Source organism: Rattus rattus, chromosome 5, assembly GCF_011064425.1.
Source record: "Rattus rattus isolate New Zealand chromosome 5, Rrattus_CSIRO_v1, whole genome shotgun sequence".
Classification (NCBI taxonomy): domain Eukaryota; kingdom Metazoa; phylum Chordata; class Mammalia; order Rodentia; family Muridae; genus Rattus; species Rattus rattus.
The window spans coordinates 30,888,456-30,906,380 of NC_046158.1; the positions used below are offsets into that span (position 1 = coordinate 30,888,456).

The 17,925-nt window shown below is 37.6% G+C and overlaps 2 protein-coding genes across 10 annotated transcripts in view; one reads left to right on the forward strand and one right to left on the reverse strand.

Moving 5' to 3' along the window:
- The window catches only part of Fmnl2 (formin like 2), a 267,830-nt gene extending 258,891 nt beyond the window's left edge, over positions 1–8,939 (forward strand). Inside the window, exons 24-27 of one of the 2 annotated variants that reach the window (XM_032903289.1) lie at positions 888–986; positions 1,848–1,971; positions 5,480–5,526; positions 6,974–8,939. In XM_032903289.1, the coding sequence (XP_032759180.1) occupies positions 888–986; positions 1,848–1,971; positions 5,480–5,526; positions 6,974–7,012 (309 nt within the window). In that variant the 3' untranslated portion in view covers positions 7,013–8,939. The remainder of the gene's footprint in view (positions 1–887; positions 987–1,847; positions 1,972–5,479; positions 5,527–6,973) is intronic. The other variant, XM_032903288.1, reaches the window with a different exon arrangement.
- A 1,614-nt stretch (positions 8,940–10,553) lies between these two features.
- Positions 10,554–17,925, reverse strand: part of Prpf40a (pre-mRNA processing factor 40 homolog A) — a 55,209-nt gene continuing 47,837 nt past the window's right edge. For 7 of the 8 annotated variants that reach the window (XM_032903297.1, XM_032903295.1, XM_032903294.1 and 4 more), the window contains 5 exons: positions 17,092–17,178; positions 16,918–17,014; positions 16,771–16,832; positions 15,585–15,716; positions 10,554–14,248 (listed from right to left, as the gene is read on the reverse strand). In XM_032903297.1, coding sequence (XP_032759188.1) covers positions 14,156–14,248; positions 15,585–15,716; positions 16,771–16,832; positions 16,918–17,014; positions 17,092–17,178 — 471 coding nt within the window. In that variant the 3' untranslated portion in view covers positions 10,554–14,155. The remainder of the gene's footprint in view (positions 14,249–15,584; positions 15,717–16,770; positions 16,833–16,917; positions 17,015–17,091; positions 17,179–17,925) is intronic. The other variant, XM_032903291.1, reaches the window with a different exon arrangement.

The window sequence follows — 17,925 nt, forward strand, 5'->3', positions numbered from 1 at the left end:
CCCCTTTGCCTCACTGTTTATCCTTGGGATCATGTATTTTCTGTGGTGAGGGCGCATGGTGATGTTACAGAATCTTTCTCTGTCCTACATATGTTGAACAATGGTCTGGCATGGTGTTGATCATGGTGTATTATGGGACATTAAGTGATATTGGGAAATTAATACAGTTTTTCCCTCCTAGGAACCAAAAGGAAACATAACAAAAAGCAGCAGACACATATACACATATATAAAACAGTCAACAAATAAGATTGTTTTAAGAGAGAGAAATAGACATCAAAACACAAACCTCATTGACAGACTCGAACTTGTGAAATATTCTCAATCCCTAAGCCAGACAGATAACCTTCCCATCTGTTTATAGTGCACCAGAAGTCTCTGGGCAGGGATGACTTCAAGAGAGGGCCCAGGAGAGCAAAGTCCATTCTTTCTCTTTTTGCCAAGTTATCAGATCAGTCATTGTGACTCATTTGGAGAATTGTTGGGATAAGTCAAGAATCCCATTGTGCGATTATATAGTTCTATGGAAATGAAGGTTTTCTTCCGCAAAGGCTTTCAGAAAAGCGGTTATTAGGTGGGGAGATTCTGGAAGTAGACCAGGCTCACTTGAAAATAAGTGGAAACAGCGGTCAGAGGGGTGGGGTTCAGAGGCTGTTTGTGCAGGTTAAGGCTCACCAGGAAAGTTCTCAGCTGCTGGTCTGAAGACGTGCCACATTCAGACAGTGACACACAGAGTCTGCGTAGACAGTGGTTATGAAGGACCTTCTCCCCTTTATTTCAGTTCCCAAACCACCGTGAATTTTCCAAATAATAACGGCTTGAAGAAACCTTAGCCATCATTTCCATTTATGTAATTTTCAATTTTATTTTAAAATTGTATTTCCCAGCAAGCAGAAGAGGAAAATGAGCTGAGGAAAAAGCAGGAACAAGCTCTTATGGAAAAACTGTTAGAGCAAGAAGCCCTGATGGAGCAGCAGGATCCAAAGGTAAGAAGTTTCTGCTTCTCAGATTGGCCTGAGTGAAGCTCAAGTAGACAGCGGTCTGAGCTAACTTGTGCAGGATCCTGACCACTCCCTGCCTTCTGGTGGCAGGTGGGAAAAGCTCATTATGTTGTCTAACAACTTCTGGAATGAAAAGGAATGCTTGTGAAGCCTCGCTAAGTTTACAGAGATAAGAATTTAGGTGTATATTCAGAGCCTCCATCTAAGTTTATCCCTTGAACTAGGAAAGGCTCCATGGTATCTGAGGGTACTGACCTTCGTCAATAGCCTTGGCCAGGGTGGGCTGGAAGAAAGCATGTCCTGAAGGACATTATGAGTAAAGTCCATGAGCTTGCGGGGTTTTGCTGCAAGGTCTGAGAAGTCTGTGGTTATTAATAGCTATCTCTATGGCCATAGAAGCCATCAGGCCAAGGCGACAGCTCAGTTTGCATGCCAGGAATACCCGAGTCTCATGCCCAGCACCCATAAATGCTGGAGGCAAAGACAGATGTAGCTGTTTGCTAACCAGACTTATTACTTAATGAGCTCTGGGTCAATGAAAGACTCTTCTCACAAAGCAAGGTAGGTATTACTCTTGTCTCGCGCGCGCATACACACACACACACACACACACACACACACACAATTACACACACCTTTTACATTGCTGCCTTGCTGGGTTTTATGTGTTCATAGCTTAAGAGTTTCTGTTGCCTTTCCAGAAGCTTCCTGAAATTTGGCATGTAAGCATTATGTTGGGATGGTAGTGTCTGTATTGTTGGCTGAGGCTGTTCAGTAAAGCGCAGGCACACTTTTTAAAGTCCACATGGGGATGCTGGTGTCATCAGTCTCTGCTTTTCTTCTCAGTCTCCTTCCCATAAGTCAAAGAGGCAGCAGCAAGAGTTAATTGCAGAATTAAGAAGGCGACAAGTTAAAGATAACCGTCACGTGTACGAGGGAAAAGACGGCGCCATTGAAGACATTATCACAGGTAAAGGGTATTTCGTCTGTGTGGTCTTTAGTGATCACACCGCCTCACCCAAGTGGGGCTACATACGGATGTTGCAGTTCCTTTTGGCAGCAGTGGAAAGCTCCTTAGTTAGGTTAATGAGAGTTAGAATTACACAGCAAGATTGTAAACTAGGGTCATAGAAGTACCTTTGATATTGTTTGCTGTCCAACACCTGAACAGTCTTGTCCCGTATGTATCTGTGGGGATCCTTAGGTATTCCTCCTTAAGTTCCTCATTGGTTTGATTTGTTATACTTCACCATTTCCTCCTTGTGGCCACTCTTACTTACCTAATAGAAATGATGCAAGGGAATCCATTCTCTGTACTAACAGTTAATGTAGGTTTCTCTTGGCATGCTCTTGAAAAACCTCAAAGCCATCAGGAAGCTAATATTTTTGTTTGGATGAATCTTTAGGGTTCTGTCTCAGAACTGGAGACTGATATCAGCTGACCTAGCTTGAGGTGTCTACCACACACACACACACACACACACACACACACACACACACACACACACACACACACACACCCTGCAGCTTAATATTTTCTGCTTGAACCAATTCTCCAGGGTTGTGTATTGCCTCTTACTACTCAGGGTGGTAACTTAGGCCACTGGCCTATTTAGCAGTAAATAACTTTTGTTCAATGTCTTTTCCACATGAATGCTGTTTATCAGCTAAGATACATACCTAAGGCATTTTGCTCTTGTGGTAAGGTTTAAAACTATGTTGTAAAGTATAGACAGTTATATGATGTATGTGCAGCTAATGTCCATCCTGTTAAATGTACGAACTTGTACCTCTACCCTCTCCCTGAGGATCCAATCCCCAGGCCTTAGGGTACTCCCTCTAACCTCATTTGGAAATACTTACGTATGCATCTTTTAAAATTGACCAAAATATAACCACATTACTCTTTATCACACTCAGAACTACATATTCTTTAATATTAAGTGTGTAGTTATTCATATTTGTCAAATTCTAGTTTTTTAAAAATATAATTGATTCATTGCATTCTTGTAGTTTACTCAAAATTGTGAATAGGGATGTTAAGGTTCTAAAACCACACTTTTTTGATCATCCTAAACACAGGGAAGTTAAGGTCGATATGTAGAGTAGATTTTTAAAGTCAATAAAGGATTCCTTGGCTGTTATTAAAGCAGCATAAATGAGTGACTAGTGAGAATGGCAATCTCTTCTCACTGGGAGCCCAGTGTCAGCATGTATTCTGTAGTGGCTTGCATAGTCTTCCTTGTGGGTCATTTCTCTGCCTTCTCTGCACAGGGAAGTTCTACATGCATGTCCCATGAAGGTAAACACCTAGGTGCCACACCAAGAGTCATTTGAGACTAGGGAAGCATCCAACTTTGCACATTAAGAACTCAAAAGACATAGGCCACAGTGGGACCTATCTGTAATCCTAGTACTGAGGATGTTGGAGGAAGGCAGATCAGGAGTTAAAGGTCATCCGTGACTAGACTGTTTTTCAGCTCCTGCCTTAAAGACAAGAGAATGAAGCCATCCTCCATACCCACGACATCTTATGAAATGAATAATGTAGTTTTGCCTATATCTCAGAATAGATTTCCCTTCAGACTTTTCAGTTCTTGCTTCCCAACTCGGAAGTCGCACTTTCTTCTGACTTTAATGAACTGGAATACAAATTGCTCTCTCTCACCTACTCTTCCCCTTGCACTAACCATGTACTAATGCAATAGATGCTGGCGTTTTACTTGTTTGTTGTCTGGCTGTTATTCTCAATGCAGTGCTGAAGACTGTGCCCTTTACTGCTCGCACCGCCAAGCGTGGCTCTCGGTTTTTCTGCGAACCTGTTCTCACTGAAGAATACCATTACTAAACTATTGCTCTTTGTCACCTGACACTATTGAAAGGTCACTACAGGTTTTTTTTTTGTTCTAAATCTCTTATCTCCTCCTCCCCCACCCCTTACATATACCCTCCATGTCTTAGGACACACTATGGTAGCGTGGAATGCTATCTTCATTTTACATTTTTTGTTGTCTTCGTGCTGCATGGTTTTGTATTTCAGTCATGACTGTACACTCACTGCCATTTTCAGTACATGTATGTATGTATGTATGTATGTATGTATGTATGTATGTATCACATTCCTGCAACAATATGGATGTGGGTGACAGTTAATAGAACCACTTGTAGACATTTTTAGGAGAATAAACAGTAAGTACTAAGAGCAGTATTTACTGTGCTTTAGTAGGCTTACTGATCAAATCTTCCTTCACAACCCTTCTCTGTGCTAACACGTAATGAAATTATTAAAAGGGGCAGGGAACAATCAATTGATCCTGCAGGTTATAGTGCCTGCCACCAAGCCTGACAACTAAGATTGAGTCTCCTGCAGCCAAACGAAGGCGAAGAAGCAATTCAGGCAAACTGTCCTCTGACTGACTTCCTCACCCAAACCATGGCACATGCACTTCCTGCCAATACAAACCATAGGTTGTCTATACTCTGTATGAAAATGAGAAAGGTTTTAAAACTGCACTAAATTGGCCTTTCTCAGGTCTTATACAGTCCTAAGTGTGCTGGAACTCAATATGAGCTTTACACTGGGAACCCTTTCAACAATAAACCTTGAAAACATTGGCCTTAACCCAGCAGTTCAGGACCCATGGCCCCAAACACTGCCTTGGGCAGGTGACCTCTATTCACTGTCATGCCCCATTTCAGCTGTCAGCATTTCCATATTAAGAGCAGAGATGCAAGGCAGGAGGTGCAAGCAAAGACTAAAGAGCTCCCCATCTTTCTTATACCCCCTCACTGGTAACTCTGTTCCATGTCAAACCACAGTACTTTCTGGGGATGAGGTCATACCTCATCTGCTTGGCAGGACAATGGCAGCAGAAATACAGGTAGTATACTTACTTACCATTGAAAGATTGCATTTTTCATAGAATTTAAAAACAAAGTGGGGAGGTCTAAGAGTTGTCCAAGTAGTTTCCTGGGCTTAGTATTTATGTTCAAAAAAGGAGCAAATATGTCTATGCATACTTGCTTAAAAAAGAATCAAAGAACATACTACCAATTGTCAATAGCCACTGACTACCTGTGCTGAGGTTGACATGGAACTGGGTGTTTTGTGGCACAACTATTCTATGAGCTATATTTGCTAGGAGTGCTTGTCCTTGAATCAAAAGATCTGTCATTGCCTGCTCTGCAGTGTACTTAACCACGAGTGCTCATTAACTGGCTGAAAACTTTCATCTGCTCGGCTGTTTGCTGTTGGACTGTCTGTCTTTCTGGAGCCAATCTTCAAAGCAGCTTGAACCTGGGTGATCAGGGATGGGTGGGAAGATGCTCGTCCTTCCCTGTTTAACCTAACACAACCTGTAGTGACGCCTACGCCCTGTTAGCTAACATGCCCAGCGTTGTTAAGCACTAAGTTGAGTTGCTTTGTTTTCATCCCATTTTTACTTAACCATCATTTTGTGTTTTTGTTTTCTGTTTAGCCTTAAAGAAGAATAATATCACTAAATTTCCAAATGTTCACTCGAGGGTAAGGATTTCTTCTAGCACACCGGTGGTGGAGGATACACAGAGCTGGCAAGCATCACTTTTTACTTAGCTTCCTCCTCTTTCCTGTTTGCAGTTCAGTGGTTACTATTTATGGTTAAGGGTAATACTGGTGAGAATCTGACCAGTGTTTGTGCCTCACGTGAGTAATGTGTGGCTTTTTTCAGCTGGCCTTCATATTATCTTATGATGGCTTTACAAAAGGATTGTTGTCTGTATCTGCTTCTTTTAATTCTTTTTGGTTTTCATGTTAATCAGCTAACTCTAGTTTTATCTGGATGAATATAGTGGGAAGCTAGGGAAGTTGATCCATAGCTTTTGAAAGATGAGGAAATCTTATAATTGATCTGAGGAGCCCTCAATCACAGGGCTTTGGGAAGATTAGATTAACTCTATGCTTTGTTTAGTCTGAGATGGACTAGACGGGTAACACACAATTTACAGTTTATTTAGGAGCCATAAGTTATTATGCCTGTTGGGGACAAGTTCAAGAAGATGGGTCTGTTCCACTGCCCCGCAGAATGTTTTAGTTTCTATGTAAACTATCAACTTAAAAACTAGGCCTACTTTAAAAGACCGAGTTCACGATAAAAATCCATACTGAAGGGAAAATTAAGAAACCTTTTGGCTTTGTCATGTCTTAACTCACATCCAAAGGCTAAATGCTGTCAGTCTTATTTATGAAAGCATGCTTTCATACTAAGAGTGCTTACCTAAATTTCATCTCACTAAAACAATGCTGCCTCACCCAGGATGTACCGCACTCGTCTGACTTACTCATTCAGTCTTCTTAAATGTCAAACATTCTGCCTTGCATTAGCAAAAAAGTGGAAAGTTGGAGTTCAGCCTGTTTCCCCTGTAGATTGGAGTACAAACAGACTAGGTGGCAGGAGGGAGGTATTAAGTATTTTTTCAAATTAATAAAAAATTGTATCAAGTATCTAAAGGGGTATAAACAGTTGTTCTGTAGTTCCTGTTTTATCCTTGTTAAGACTATAGACAAGACAGTTTGCTTTGTGAATTTTGCAGTAAAAGTTCATTGTAGGCATTTTTTAAGACTGTGTACAATAAGGGGTTGGAGATTTAGCTCAAGGCCCTGGGTTCGGTCCCCAGCTCTGGAGGAAAAAAAAAAAAAAAAAAAGGAAAAGACTGTGTACAATAGCCTCCAATTGGAGAAACATTTAAAAATATTTCAACTAGCCAAGCTACTAACAGGGATGGAAATAACCTGCCTCAGAATCCTACCAGTATTACACCTTATTTGAATTGTAAATGCTGAGGGAAGATGTACACCTCTGGTTGAATGCTCAATGGGTTCGAAGGGCCTGTTAGTTGACTCTACACAAGCTGCTTTGACTGGCTGCCAACTAGACTCTGTCTTGTTAAGATGTTTGCTTGCTGTCCTTTCATTGGCATTTTCCTCTTTACAGATCTTAGAAACCAACCCTACAGACGAGCCGATGCGGTGAGACGAAGCGTGAGGCGGCGCTTTGATGATCAGAATTTGCGCTCTGTTAATGGTGGAGAAGTAACAATGTGACCTGAGACCGCCTTCACGAGAAGGGTGTACATGAAACTGCCCTTCCAGCCTTCAATACAGACGAAATACTCTCAAGGGCTCAGACTTAGTAAACACATAGGAATTTAAAAAACGATGGGTTCTCTTTTTAACCCCTGTTAACAAGTGCCTAAAATTGGAAGTAACTTGCTCAGATTAATCAAAGCAATAGGATTTGACTTAAATCTTTTTACATCAGTATGTTACTCAGTTTTTTAACCAAAATGTAAATTTCATATTAAATTCATTATTTGCCATTGTGATTGTCCTTTATGGCCCACCCTGGTTTCCTGGTAATCTGTAAATAACAGGGATGTGAATGCTATGGGCTTCCTTTGCTGGGAGGTCTTCTAAGAAATTGTGTTCGAGCCATATTCACCAACTTGTAACAAGGGACTTGAAATGAGAGATGGACGCTGGTACACAAAAACATCTTTCTACCATTAAGTCCCAGCAACGTGCAAACAGGATGCACTGCAGTGCCACTCCAAGTCATTTAATTCTCTTATTTCACGCTGTTTCCGTGCAAGGGTAATGCATAAAAGCATTCACTTGTATGACTGCAAGATGGCATAAGACACTGAGTGAGACTTATTTGCAGAACTGTTACTTAAGCTAGAGGCAGCTTTTAATAACACCAAGTATGTTTATTAATTGCCACTAAAATTGTCTCAGTATTCTGATTTTTGAGGACCATTATGAGTGAATCCTTAAAATAGAAATTGGTGCCTTGTTAGTCAGGGAGATTTTACCACAAGCTCTATCAGTAAGCATTCAAAATTACATGTGTTCTGTTAGTGTCATGTTGGGAACCTGGCCTTACTCTCTTCTGACAATCGAAGGGTCCTTTTCTGTTTTCTTTGTAAATTATGCTGATACAATTGACATTAAGTTATTAGGGCTGAATTGCTTTGTGTACTTCTCACTTATGGGAAATTCCAATTAAATTAAGTTTAAATTGTATGTGATAGGGTTAAATGGTTAACTAAGTCACTTACTTCCTCACTGGCAAGGCATTTTGATCCATTCCAAAGTCAAAGACTGGACTGAAGCTAAATTTGTACTTTTCATAATACATATTCTGCTTCTGGCTTACCTTGTTGGTACATCAGTATATTAATTGTAAAAATTATTGTATAGTATTTAACCACCAAATTTGTGTTCATGTGAACCCCTTGGTGAAGGTCCCCTTTTTCATGGATGTGTAGTTATATGATCTTTAAAATGTACAGATATTTTGCTATAAGATTGGTGCAGTTTTTTATGGTTTTTACACTTCTCTTTAATCCCTACCTAAGCCTCTAGGTAATACTGTAAATATTGTTTTAAAATGCATCAGCCTATGCTACACAATCTGAATGTTACTTTAACTTATAGTTTGTTTTTTAAATATATATATATATATATATATATATATTTAACTCCAAGGACAGTTTAAAAGTCAGTTACCACATTTCACAGTAGTCTGCCTATTTACAGATCTCTTTTAAACTGCCACTTGCTGTCACATTCATAAATGTGTAGTTTAAAAAGAACATGCCAAGATTGTTGTCTTGTTGAGTCAATATTCATCTTGGTGAGTACATTAATTTGATCATGATATCAGATAAATATTTGGACCTTTTTCACAAAAATCAGCTGTTTTCCAAAGGTGTGCATTTGCATAAAGCAAACTGCCTATTTCCCAGTGTACAAATGGACAATAATGTTGGCATATTCTTGTTTGTCTATTAATGGCCCTGCTTCTTAGCAATATTAGAAATGTTTTATAAAAGCAATTCATGTTACTTTTCTGGTCTTTTCATGCCATTTGAGCAAATAAACTATTTACACTACTATTCTGTCACGTTCTAATCTTTTGTTGCTTTGTATGTTTTCGTTTTATATAGACTCATAGCTTGAGGCTAGAGTCCAAAGGTAGTTTATTTTAGAAAAACTGCTCCCTCATATGCTTTCTTATAACTTAAAAAAGTTGTGCATGCCCAGCCAAGAACACAAGTCCCTCCGCTCCTACCCAGTTTCCCACATGTTGTGGTCAAACACACCTGATCTTCTAACCTATTTAAAGCGTCTTAAGGCGCTGCACATTCAGAACATTTTCAGACTGTAACTATTAGGAGCAAAGGTCAAAGGAAGATTTGATTAGTTTTAGAAATTTTTATTGAGTTGTTTAGTTGGGGATCCAATTCAGGCTCCTGAGAATTACTCATGCTTTCTTCCAGTGTTAATGCAATGCCCTGTGGCCTTCTGGGTCCATTTCTACTGGACACAGAATATAAGTAACACCAAATCACTGACACTACTTTGCTGTTCAACATACACTTATTCTGCAGAATTACTAAATCTTATAGTGGAAGATGAATACTTTTAAACCATTCTATTATTTTTATTTATTAGATATTCAAGAATAATTTATCAAGACAGGATTCATTTTCTAGCTGTTTAAAGTTGTTAGTATTCATTTTCATGAAAAGATTCAAAGAAAGAACAAGTATGGGATTTTTCTGATAGTTTTTTTTTTTTTTTTTGTGGCGAGTGGATTAAGGTCTAACTTTTTAAGCAAAGTGGGTACTATACTGAGAAGGAGGGTCCTGGTCACTTCGAATCAGTACAGAGAACCATAGTAGGAGGGCAGAGACTTAAAGAAAAACGGCGACACAAATCCAACTTATTTAATAAATATGCCATTTCTCTATGTACAAAAGGTCTGTTATATCTACGAGGCTCCGTACATCATGCAAATATAAAAACAAATAAAAATCTGGTGATTACATAGAAAAGATAAACCTTATCCCAATTACTCACCTTTTTGAACAAATCCTTTTCAGTTGTAGAGAAGTTGCAAGAAGACTAACACCTACCCAAAATTTTAGTAGTCAGGGCCAAAAAACGAACAAAAAGTTTATCAGTAACAAGGAGATAATCTATTAACAATCACAGTAGAATATCAAAAAATGGCTTAGCTTGAATGTCATCTGCTCCATAGCTTAGAACGAAGAGCAGATTATGGGCTAGCCTGTTTCTCTGAAATGTAAACATTAATTACACTAGGGTAATCACTGTCAAAGATTAACTTCATGGCATGGCCTTCAATTACAATCCACTCACTCTCAATTGCAGCTGTTGCGTACAGCAGGTTTAATAGCATCTTATTAAGGAACTTAAACCAGGGGGGTGGGGGGAATCTAAAATGGAGGACAACGAAACAAAGTGTACGTCACTTTGAAATGTGCCTCAAGACATGGAGTGTTACAATGTTAAGCATGACTCATCCCCTTAACATTTTTTATTTATTTTATATATATGAGTACACTGTAGCTGTCTTCAGACACACCAGAAGAGGGCATCGGATCCTGTGAGCTACCATGTGGTTGCTGGGAATTGAACTCAGGACCTCTAGAACAGCAGTCCATGCTCTTAACCACTGAGCCATCGCTATAGCCCAATTTTTTTTGTTGTTGTTTATCTTACAAGTATGAATTTACTCATTAAGCTTTCAACATGCCCTGTTACAGTCACTAGACTTTCCTGCAAGTGTACTTTATGCATGAGGCCTCTCTCAGTGGTATGCTTTGATTGCAATGATGCCTCTTTGAGCCCTTTGCTATGGATGATGGGATACATATGACTTCATATGTCAACTGACATTTTACACCTGTTAAGTGCAGTCAGAGTCCTAATCAAGACATGCATGTACATGTCATTAGCAGAAACATAAAATGAAACCGTAAGACTCTTATAGGTCCATGGGGGGCGGGGGAGGATCACAGCATCATTTTTCTTTTCCTTTTTTTGTAAATATAGTAAGTGTATTTAACCTAGGGGAGAAAGGTAGGTTAAATTAAAAATTTCCCCCAAGGAAAAAATATATTTAAGTTAATCTAGTTTGTTTTTGTGTCTATTAGATTGTTTCAAAACTTTACAAATTCATATTTGTTTAATTATCTTATGTTAAAATTCTATAAGCATAAATTAAAGCATTCTTCATAACTTTGCTATGTATTATCTGATTAGAATACTTAAGTCTAATTTTTCTCCTCTGGATGCCAAATGTCTACTGAACTCTTAGTCAACTGGAACAAAAGCAGGGGCATTCAGCAAATGCTTAGTTAAGCATATACATGAATGAAAGCAGCGCACTTCAGCCTCAAACTGCAGCTTACAAGAAACGCATGGGCTTTTGGTTACTGCTCCGTATGAGTCACCTTACTCCGGTGCGTCCTTTCCGTTTTCTAGCCATACACCAGGCCCACTTAAGAAAGTGCAAAGATGAAGCTGCAAGTTTTAAATGTTGAAACAAAGAAACAAAAAAAATCTATGTTCCCGTCACACTATTTAAACTAATTTGAGAAGAGGGCAAATAATCCACATGCAATTGGCCATACTAACTTCTCTTACAAATACAAGTTTTCCCAACATGGAAGTGATAAAATAAGAGAAAGTAAGAACAGTAAGTATCTGAGGTCATGATTTTGCCTGATCACTACATTAGCGAGTTTGATTAGTATCAGCCATGCTGAGTGAGGACAATATGCTTAGAGTATTAGACTCCCGGTCTTAACTAAGATAAACTTGTTAATTGCTTGGCTATCTGAGCAACTCTAGAAGAACAAGCATTCAGATACGTCAGCCTTTGCCAAACTGAAGATTTGGAAAGACGATCTACTGGATTTAAAAGATCCAGAGATTCAGGACTGTCGTATCACCTGTGGCTTCACACTGACCCTGACCTAACAACTGGAGTGTGTCTGATGGTATAATTAAAACAAGACAATGGAATACACTTGGTTTACAGGTTTTATAGCAAGGATATTACATTTTCAGGTACCTAAAGTCAAAATTCAACACACTGATATAAAACTTCTATTTAAACCAATAGGGTTCTGTTATGATATTGATCTGTTCACAGTAACATTTACAAAAAGAGGCAGAGGCAGGGGGATCTCTGCGTTGGAGGCCTGATGGCCTACAGAGTTCCAGGACAGCTGCTGCTACACAGAAGCCCTATTTTCAAAAAGCAAAACGAAAACAAACAAAAAAGCTGTTTAATAAGAGAATCGCTTTATGTCTTTTGCTGTGTCTGGTTTGCATAGGTCTACTGCAGGAATATTTTAACTGATCATGTTTTATAAGAATTTGAAGATGTGAAGAAATTATAAGAAGCACAGAAACCTGTTTTGAGGACATGCTAAAACATCAATAGTTTTTTATTCAAATGTATCAAAAATTTAATGTTGTACTTTAAAAATCATTATTCATGGAATTAAAACATATTTTACAGATTCTAATTTCTCTTATGAAACATTACTGGTTTGTTTACCAAAATCATAAGCATGATTTAAAGACTATCTCTGACCTCCATGTCAAGTACTGGGACTGATCAGCAATCCTGACTATTGCAAAATGAGGACCTCTGAAAATTAAATTCAAGGAAATTCTGTGGCCAGTTGTTAGGTATTCTGAGTAACATACAATGAGGGGACTCATCTCAAGTAAGTAATTTGATTATATAATGTTTTCTTAAAGATTATTTCTCAGCATAAAATGACTTGGCAATGAGAAGTTTAGAAACAAAGTATATCTCTTTTTGAGTTTCAAAACAAATATTTAATCAAAACACTGGGCAGGATGGAAAAAGGGTTGTATTGATCTGTCTTAACTCATTTAAAGGGCAACAAAATAATTTATATTCTATGTAAATCTCAAATTGAAAGAGATAATTTCAGCATGTCCAAATTAAAATAACAAAAATACCAAAGACCAACTGGTAAACTTTACATAAGAAACAAAAACCTCCTGCACTGAAGGCAACAGCATAAATCACAGTACTAACCCTTAAGTTAGCATGGAAAGTTATTGTGAGTTTAAGCCACTGCTTTTCTAAAATAGTCACTGCCTTTCTAAAATATTCCATAGGAAATTTAAAGGTGAAAACACGTTTAAGAATCTCAAATGCACTGATTTATGCTGTTCATAAATATTAAAAAAAAAAAAGTAATGTAGCTACCATGGGTAGGATGAAACAAAATTTCAGGGATTTATTATCTTGAAAATGATCATACAATTTCCTTAGAGCTGAGCAGCTTATATAGAAATAAACACTAGTGCACACTACAAGAGAAGGTTTAATAATAGATAAAAATGTACAAAAATATTGAAATCAGAAATGCTTTAGAATGTGTACCATGAAGTCAATACTTCTCAGTGAGTAAGGAAGGTAATTTACAACCTCCTCAATGGAATTAAAAAAAAGTGAAAGAGAAAGATTGGATTAAAAATTAAAAGAAAATGTTTAAGTCAACATTGATTTCCCGCCCCCGACAAGGATATTTCAACTATTACTCAAAAGTTTGGTGGCACATTCTTTAGTAGGTCCTTAAGGCAATATATTTAAACTAATTTACAATTTGACTTGATGTTAGCTATTTTAAAACATCACCTCAAAATAGATGCCCAAAATAATGCCCTCATAAGCCTTTTTAAAATGTTCAGATGTTTCATAAAAAATAATGGTGTCTTTATTACAGCAGTGCTCATTAGCACCACTACGTTAGAGGTCTACCCAGTTTCCATCAAAAACACCTATTTCTTAAGAGCTCACCAGAAAAGTTCACATTGGCTTTAACCAGTTCAGTAGTGCACAAAAAAGCAGTCTTCTCATAGGTTGCTGGTGCTTTTTTTGTACTACATTATCAAAAAATTGTCATTGTATCTTCAAAATCCAACTTGTATAAAGGAAATCAGATCACCTCATGACTTAGAACAAAGTGGAGACGTCTGCGGCTATCATTCAATTGCCACTTTTAATCCATCCTGTAGTGCCCTATGAAAGGGTCACAGAGAGACAGTTATTACCATAGGAAAATATGATTCTTGAGACAGAATCAAGTTATTTTCAATCTCCTTTGCTTTTATAAAGTCCACAATAACAATACATAAATGCACTTTTTTCCTGTGACACAATTAAAACCCAGTGTTATGTAAATTGGACTTAAAATAATCCCTGGTCTGAATTAGACTTTAAATCATACTATAAACATATATTTGGTATAATTTATTGATCATCGTCCAGTTGCTCCAAAAGGGTTCTTCTGCGCTTTTCTAATTCCCCTTCACTCAGTTCACTGCCAGAAGTATCCCAGTTACCCTGCAAAGACATTTGACATAATTACAATTGAAGTTCATCCTGAAGAGGGTACAAAAACTGAAACTGTAAAAGATTCTAAAATAGAAATGGAATTTCAGCCACACAAACACATTTCACAGGGACTTCAAACTAATGTTTGGCCTTAAAACCCAACAGTTGGTTATTAAACATCCCTTGGATGTCATCAGAGGGGAAAATGCTAAGATAGGGATTTTATATACAGCTATTCCATTTTATATTAAAATATGTAAACAGGAAGATATATACTAGTATCTTTTGTTTCACACAATATGAACTGTTCCTACTTAATGGAAGCCATGTGTGTGCCCACTTCCTAGGCTGTATGGCTTTTGCTAATTTGATAGATTTTAGGTAATCCTGTAAAGCAATTTAAGCTTTAGACTTAGACTCTATATGTTTTCTACTCTTATGCTCAAAAACACACAGACAAGACTTATATCTGAGATACAACCTCAAAGTGGAGTGCTCCTGAGATGTTTAAACCACTGCTACAGAAGGAATAAGTATAGTGATTCACTCTTCATGAAGGCTGTGACTCAGATTCATTCAAAACATTAAAAAAAAGGGGGGGGTTGAATATGATCAAAATACATTGTAGAAAATTATTTAAAAAACAAGAAACAAAGAAGGCTAAAAAAAAAAAAAAAAAAAATCCCAAAACAAGACAAAACAAAAAACTCAACAAAAATACAAAAACCAATCCCAGGCAACACTCTTGTCAATGGATCAGAACATCCTGCTGTAAGCAGAAAGGCTTCTCTTCACTGAGGGCACAAAGCAAGCCTGTGCAACAAATGGCAAAACCAAGAAACTGATGCTACTGTATGTCCTGACACTGTCGTGCACAAGAGGACTCAAGCACTGTGATAATAACTTATGAATCCATTTCCTGTTTTCCCGTGACTGTCTATACTAGGTGTTGGGATGCTACTTCTTGAAACTGAATTTATGAGCAACATTACTATGGCTATTTAGAGAAACCCTGATTTGAGCCTTCTAAATTTTATATTCTAAAGGTGTGTGTGTGTGTGTGTGTGTGTGTGTGTGTGTGTGTATGTGTGTGTGTGTGTGTAAAATGGGGGGGGGGATGACGACGACAGAAATCTATTACTTTTTATTTCATCCCTAGAAGCATTCCCTTCTAATACAGGCAGGAAATGAATGAATAAATGGTACCAGAAATCTATTTGATAAACAGTGAAGAAAATTTATTCCTTTCTTTTATGTTAGCAGACTAAGAAAAAAAGCCTATGCTATAAGCACCATCAAGGTTTTATGAGGGAATCACTTTTGACTTTCAGAATCCAGTACTTACAGAATCCTTTCCAGTCTTTTTCTTAGGTGATTTGTGTTTTGATTCTGATCTCTGCCTACTTCTGTCTTTTTCACTTTCCCGATCTTTTTCTTTTTTATCCTTCTCTCGTTCAGTATCTGATTCTGGAGAGTCCTATGTAAATAAAAATTAACACGTCAGAATTTTGATAACCATGCCATTATTTTTACAAATTATTTATGCAGGTAATATTTAATAACATTTCACTTATTTGGTTAGGTGTACAATGTAATTGTTAACTCAGGGTTTGCTGTTGTTAAGATCTTGAGACAGGGTTTCTCTGTACTCCTGACTGTGGAGGAACTTGCTCTGAGAGCAGCCTGGCCTCAACCTCAGAGGTCTGCCTACCTCACAGATGCTGAGAGTAAAGGTGGGTGCCATCATGCTCCACTCTGAAACCAGAGTTGAAAAGAATTTCTCCAGTGTTCCCCACAGGAAGGATACATGCTAAGCACCCACTCTTAATAAGCTACACCCTTAGTTCCTGAACTTTTTTCATCGAACATAACTCTGGTTTATTTAGATCTGTATATAAGGAAGGATACTGCTGACTAAGCTGTTCATTTAATCCACGGAAGAAGGTTGAAAATCACCAAGAAATAAGTTATTTATAATGCTAGTGTTTAAATAAGTAGTTCTAGGTTAGATAGATAAAAATATTAGGGGACAGCATGAAAATCCAAATTAACCAATCTAATATTAACTCAGGCACTAACATTTTTTTTTTTTTCTTTTTTTTTCTGGAGCCGAGGACCAAACCCAGGGCCTCAAGCATTCTACCACTGAGCTAAATAAATCCCCAACCCCAGGCACTAACATTTTTAAAACCTCCTACATCAACCCAATATGTATGCATCTACAACATTAGAAGAGAAACTGTTCCAGCATTTATACTTTCTGTCTCTGTTTCTGTCTCAGTGTCTCTCTTTTAAAACTTAAGGCAGGTTAGGAGTTCTAATTCTTGTGCCTGTTTCTATCTGAAATTCCAAGTGATGTTTTTAAAGGAAGATTAGGGTGAAGCACACCTAGACACTGTTTTTTTTTGTCCCAAGGTAAATGACTACACAGATGTAATTATGAGAAGGCCCTAAGAATCCTTTCTAAAGCAAAGTCTTGGAATTGTTTAAATTTCTGTAGAAAATTTAAAAATCTGTAGAAACTTTCTTACAGATTTATGTCTCCTCTTTTTGCTTTTCTTCTTATGCTTTTTTGATTTCTTGTAACTTCTCTCTGTGGCGCACAGAAGCAAAAAGAAAATGTCAGAATATGAGAAAATCAAAATGCCAAGGTTTACTCAAAAAAGGGAAGTGCTCACCAGACTCAGCACTAGAAGAATGTTCTGAAGCAGAATGGGATTCTGATCTCTGTCTTTTTTTCTTTGAATGGCTGTCATCATCATCTGAATCTGATCCCTGAATAATACACATAAATACATTCAGTCACAGTCACAGATGTTTTAGTATACTGTGCCAGCCAACACACTTCTTACCGATCGAGAGCGGGAGCGTTTCCTATGGTGTTTTTTAGATTTCTTAGAATGTTTCTTGTTCTTTGAATGATGATGCTGACATTCATGCTAGAGTGGCAAAAAAAAAACTTTAAGAACTGCACTTGCTTTGTATAGGCAAGAACAAGAGAATGTCACAAGCACATGAGATCTTCAAAAATATCCTAAGCAAGATAGTTTAGAATAAGATGCCCAGTAATATGAGAAACCATTTTTATTCTTATTAGAATTCATATATTATGTGTTCATTTTTATATTCATTTATATATTAAAAATGTTACAAAATATTAATGAAGTAGTTTTTACCAAAATGACAACAGCAAAGTCTGGTAGGGAAAAGTATAATGTCTTAGAAAGGTTTAACTTTCAATAATGATTAAAAGAATGTATTAAGGCATAATTTTGCTAGCTAATCTGTCTAGGTTTGGTTAATAAGCTTAAACTCGGATACACAAAATCTATTTCTTTTTATTTCATCCCAAGAAGCATTTCCTCCTAATCCAGACAAGGAACACTTACTTAACAACAGGTTGGGTACTTAGCAGTATCAAAAAAATTATTGTGGGCAGAAGGTGGTGGTGGTGGACAGAGTATGGGGACAGTTAGGAAATAGTTCAATATGTAAAGGCCAAGACCCCAGTTCTATCCTTGGCACCATAAGGCAGAGGGAGAGAATAAACTCCTGGACTTTATCTTCTGACTTCCATGAATTCTGTGACTTACACAATTATAAAATATTTATGAGGCTACTTGGAAAGGAGAGGTGCTACAGTAAAAGCTCCTTGTTCTAATGTTTATATCCCTGGCTCAGATAAC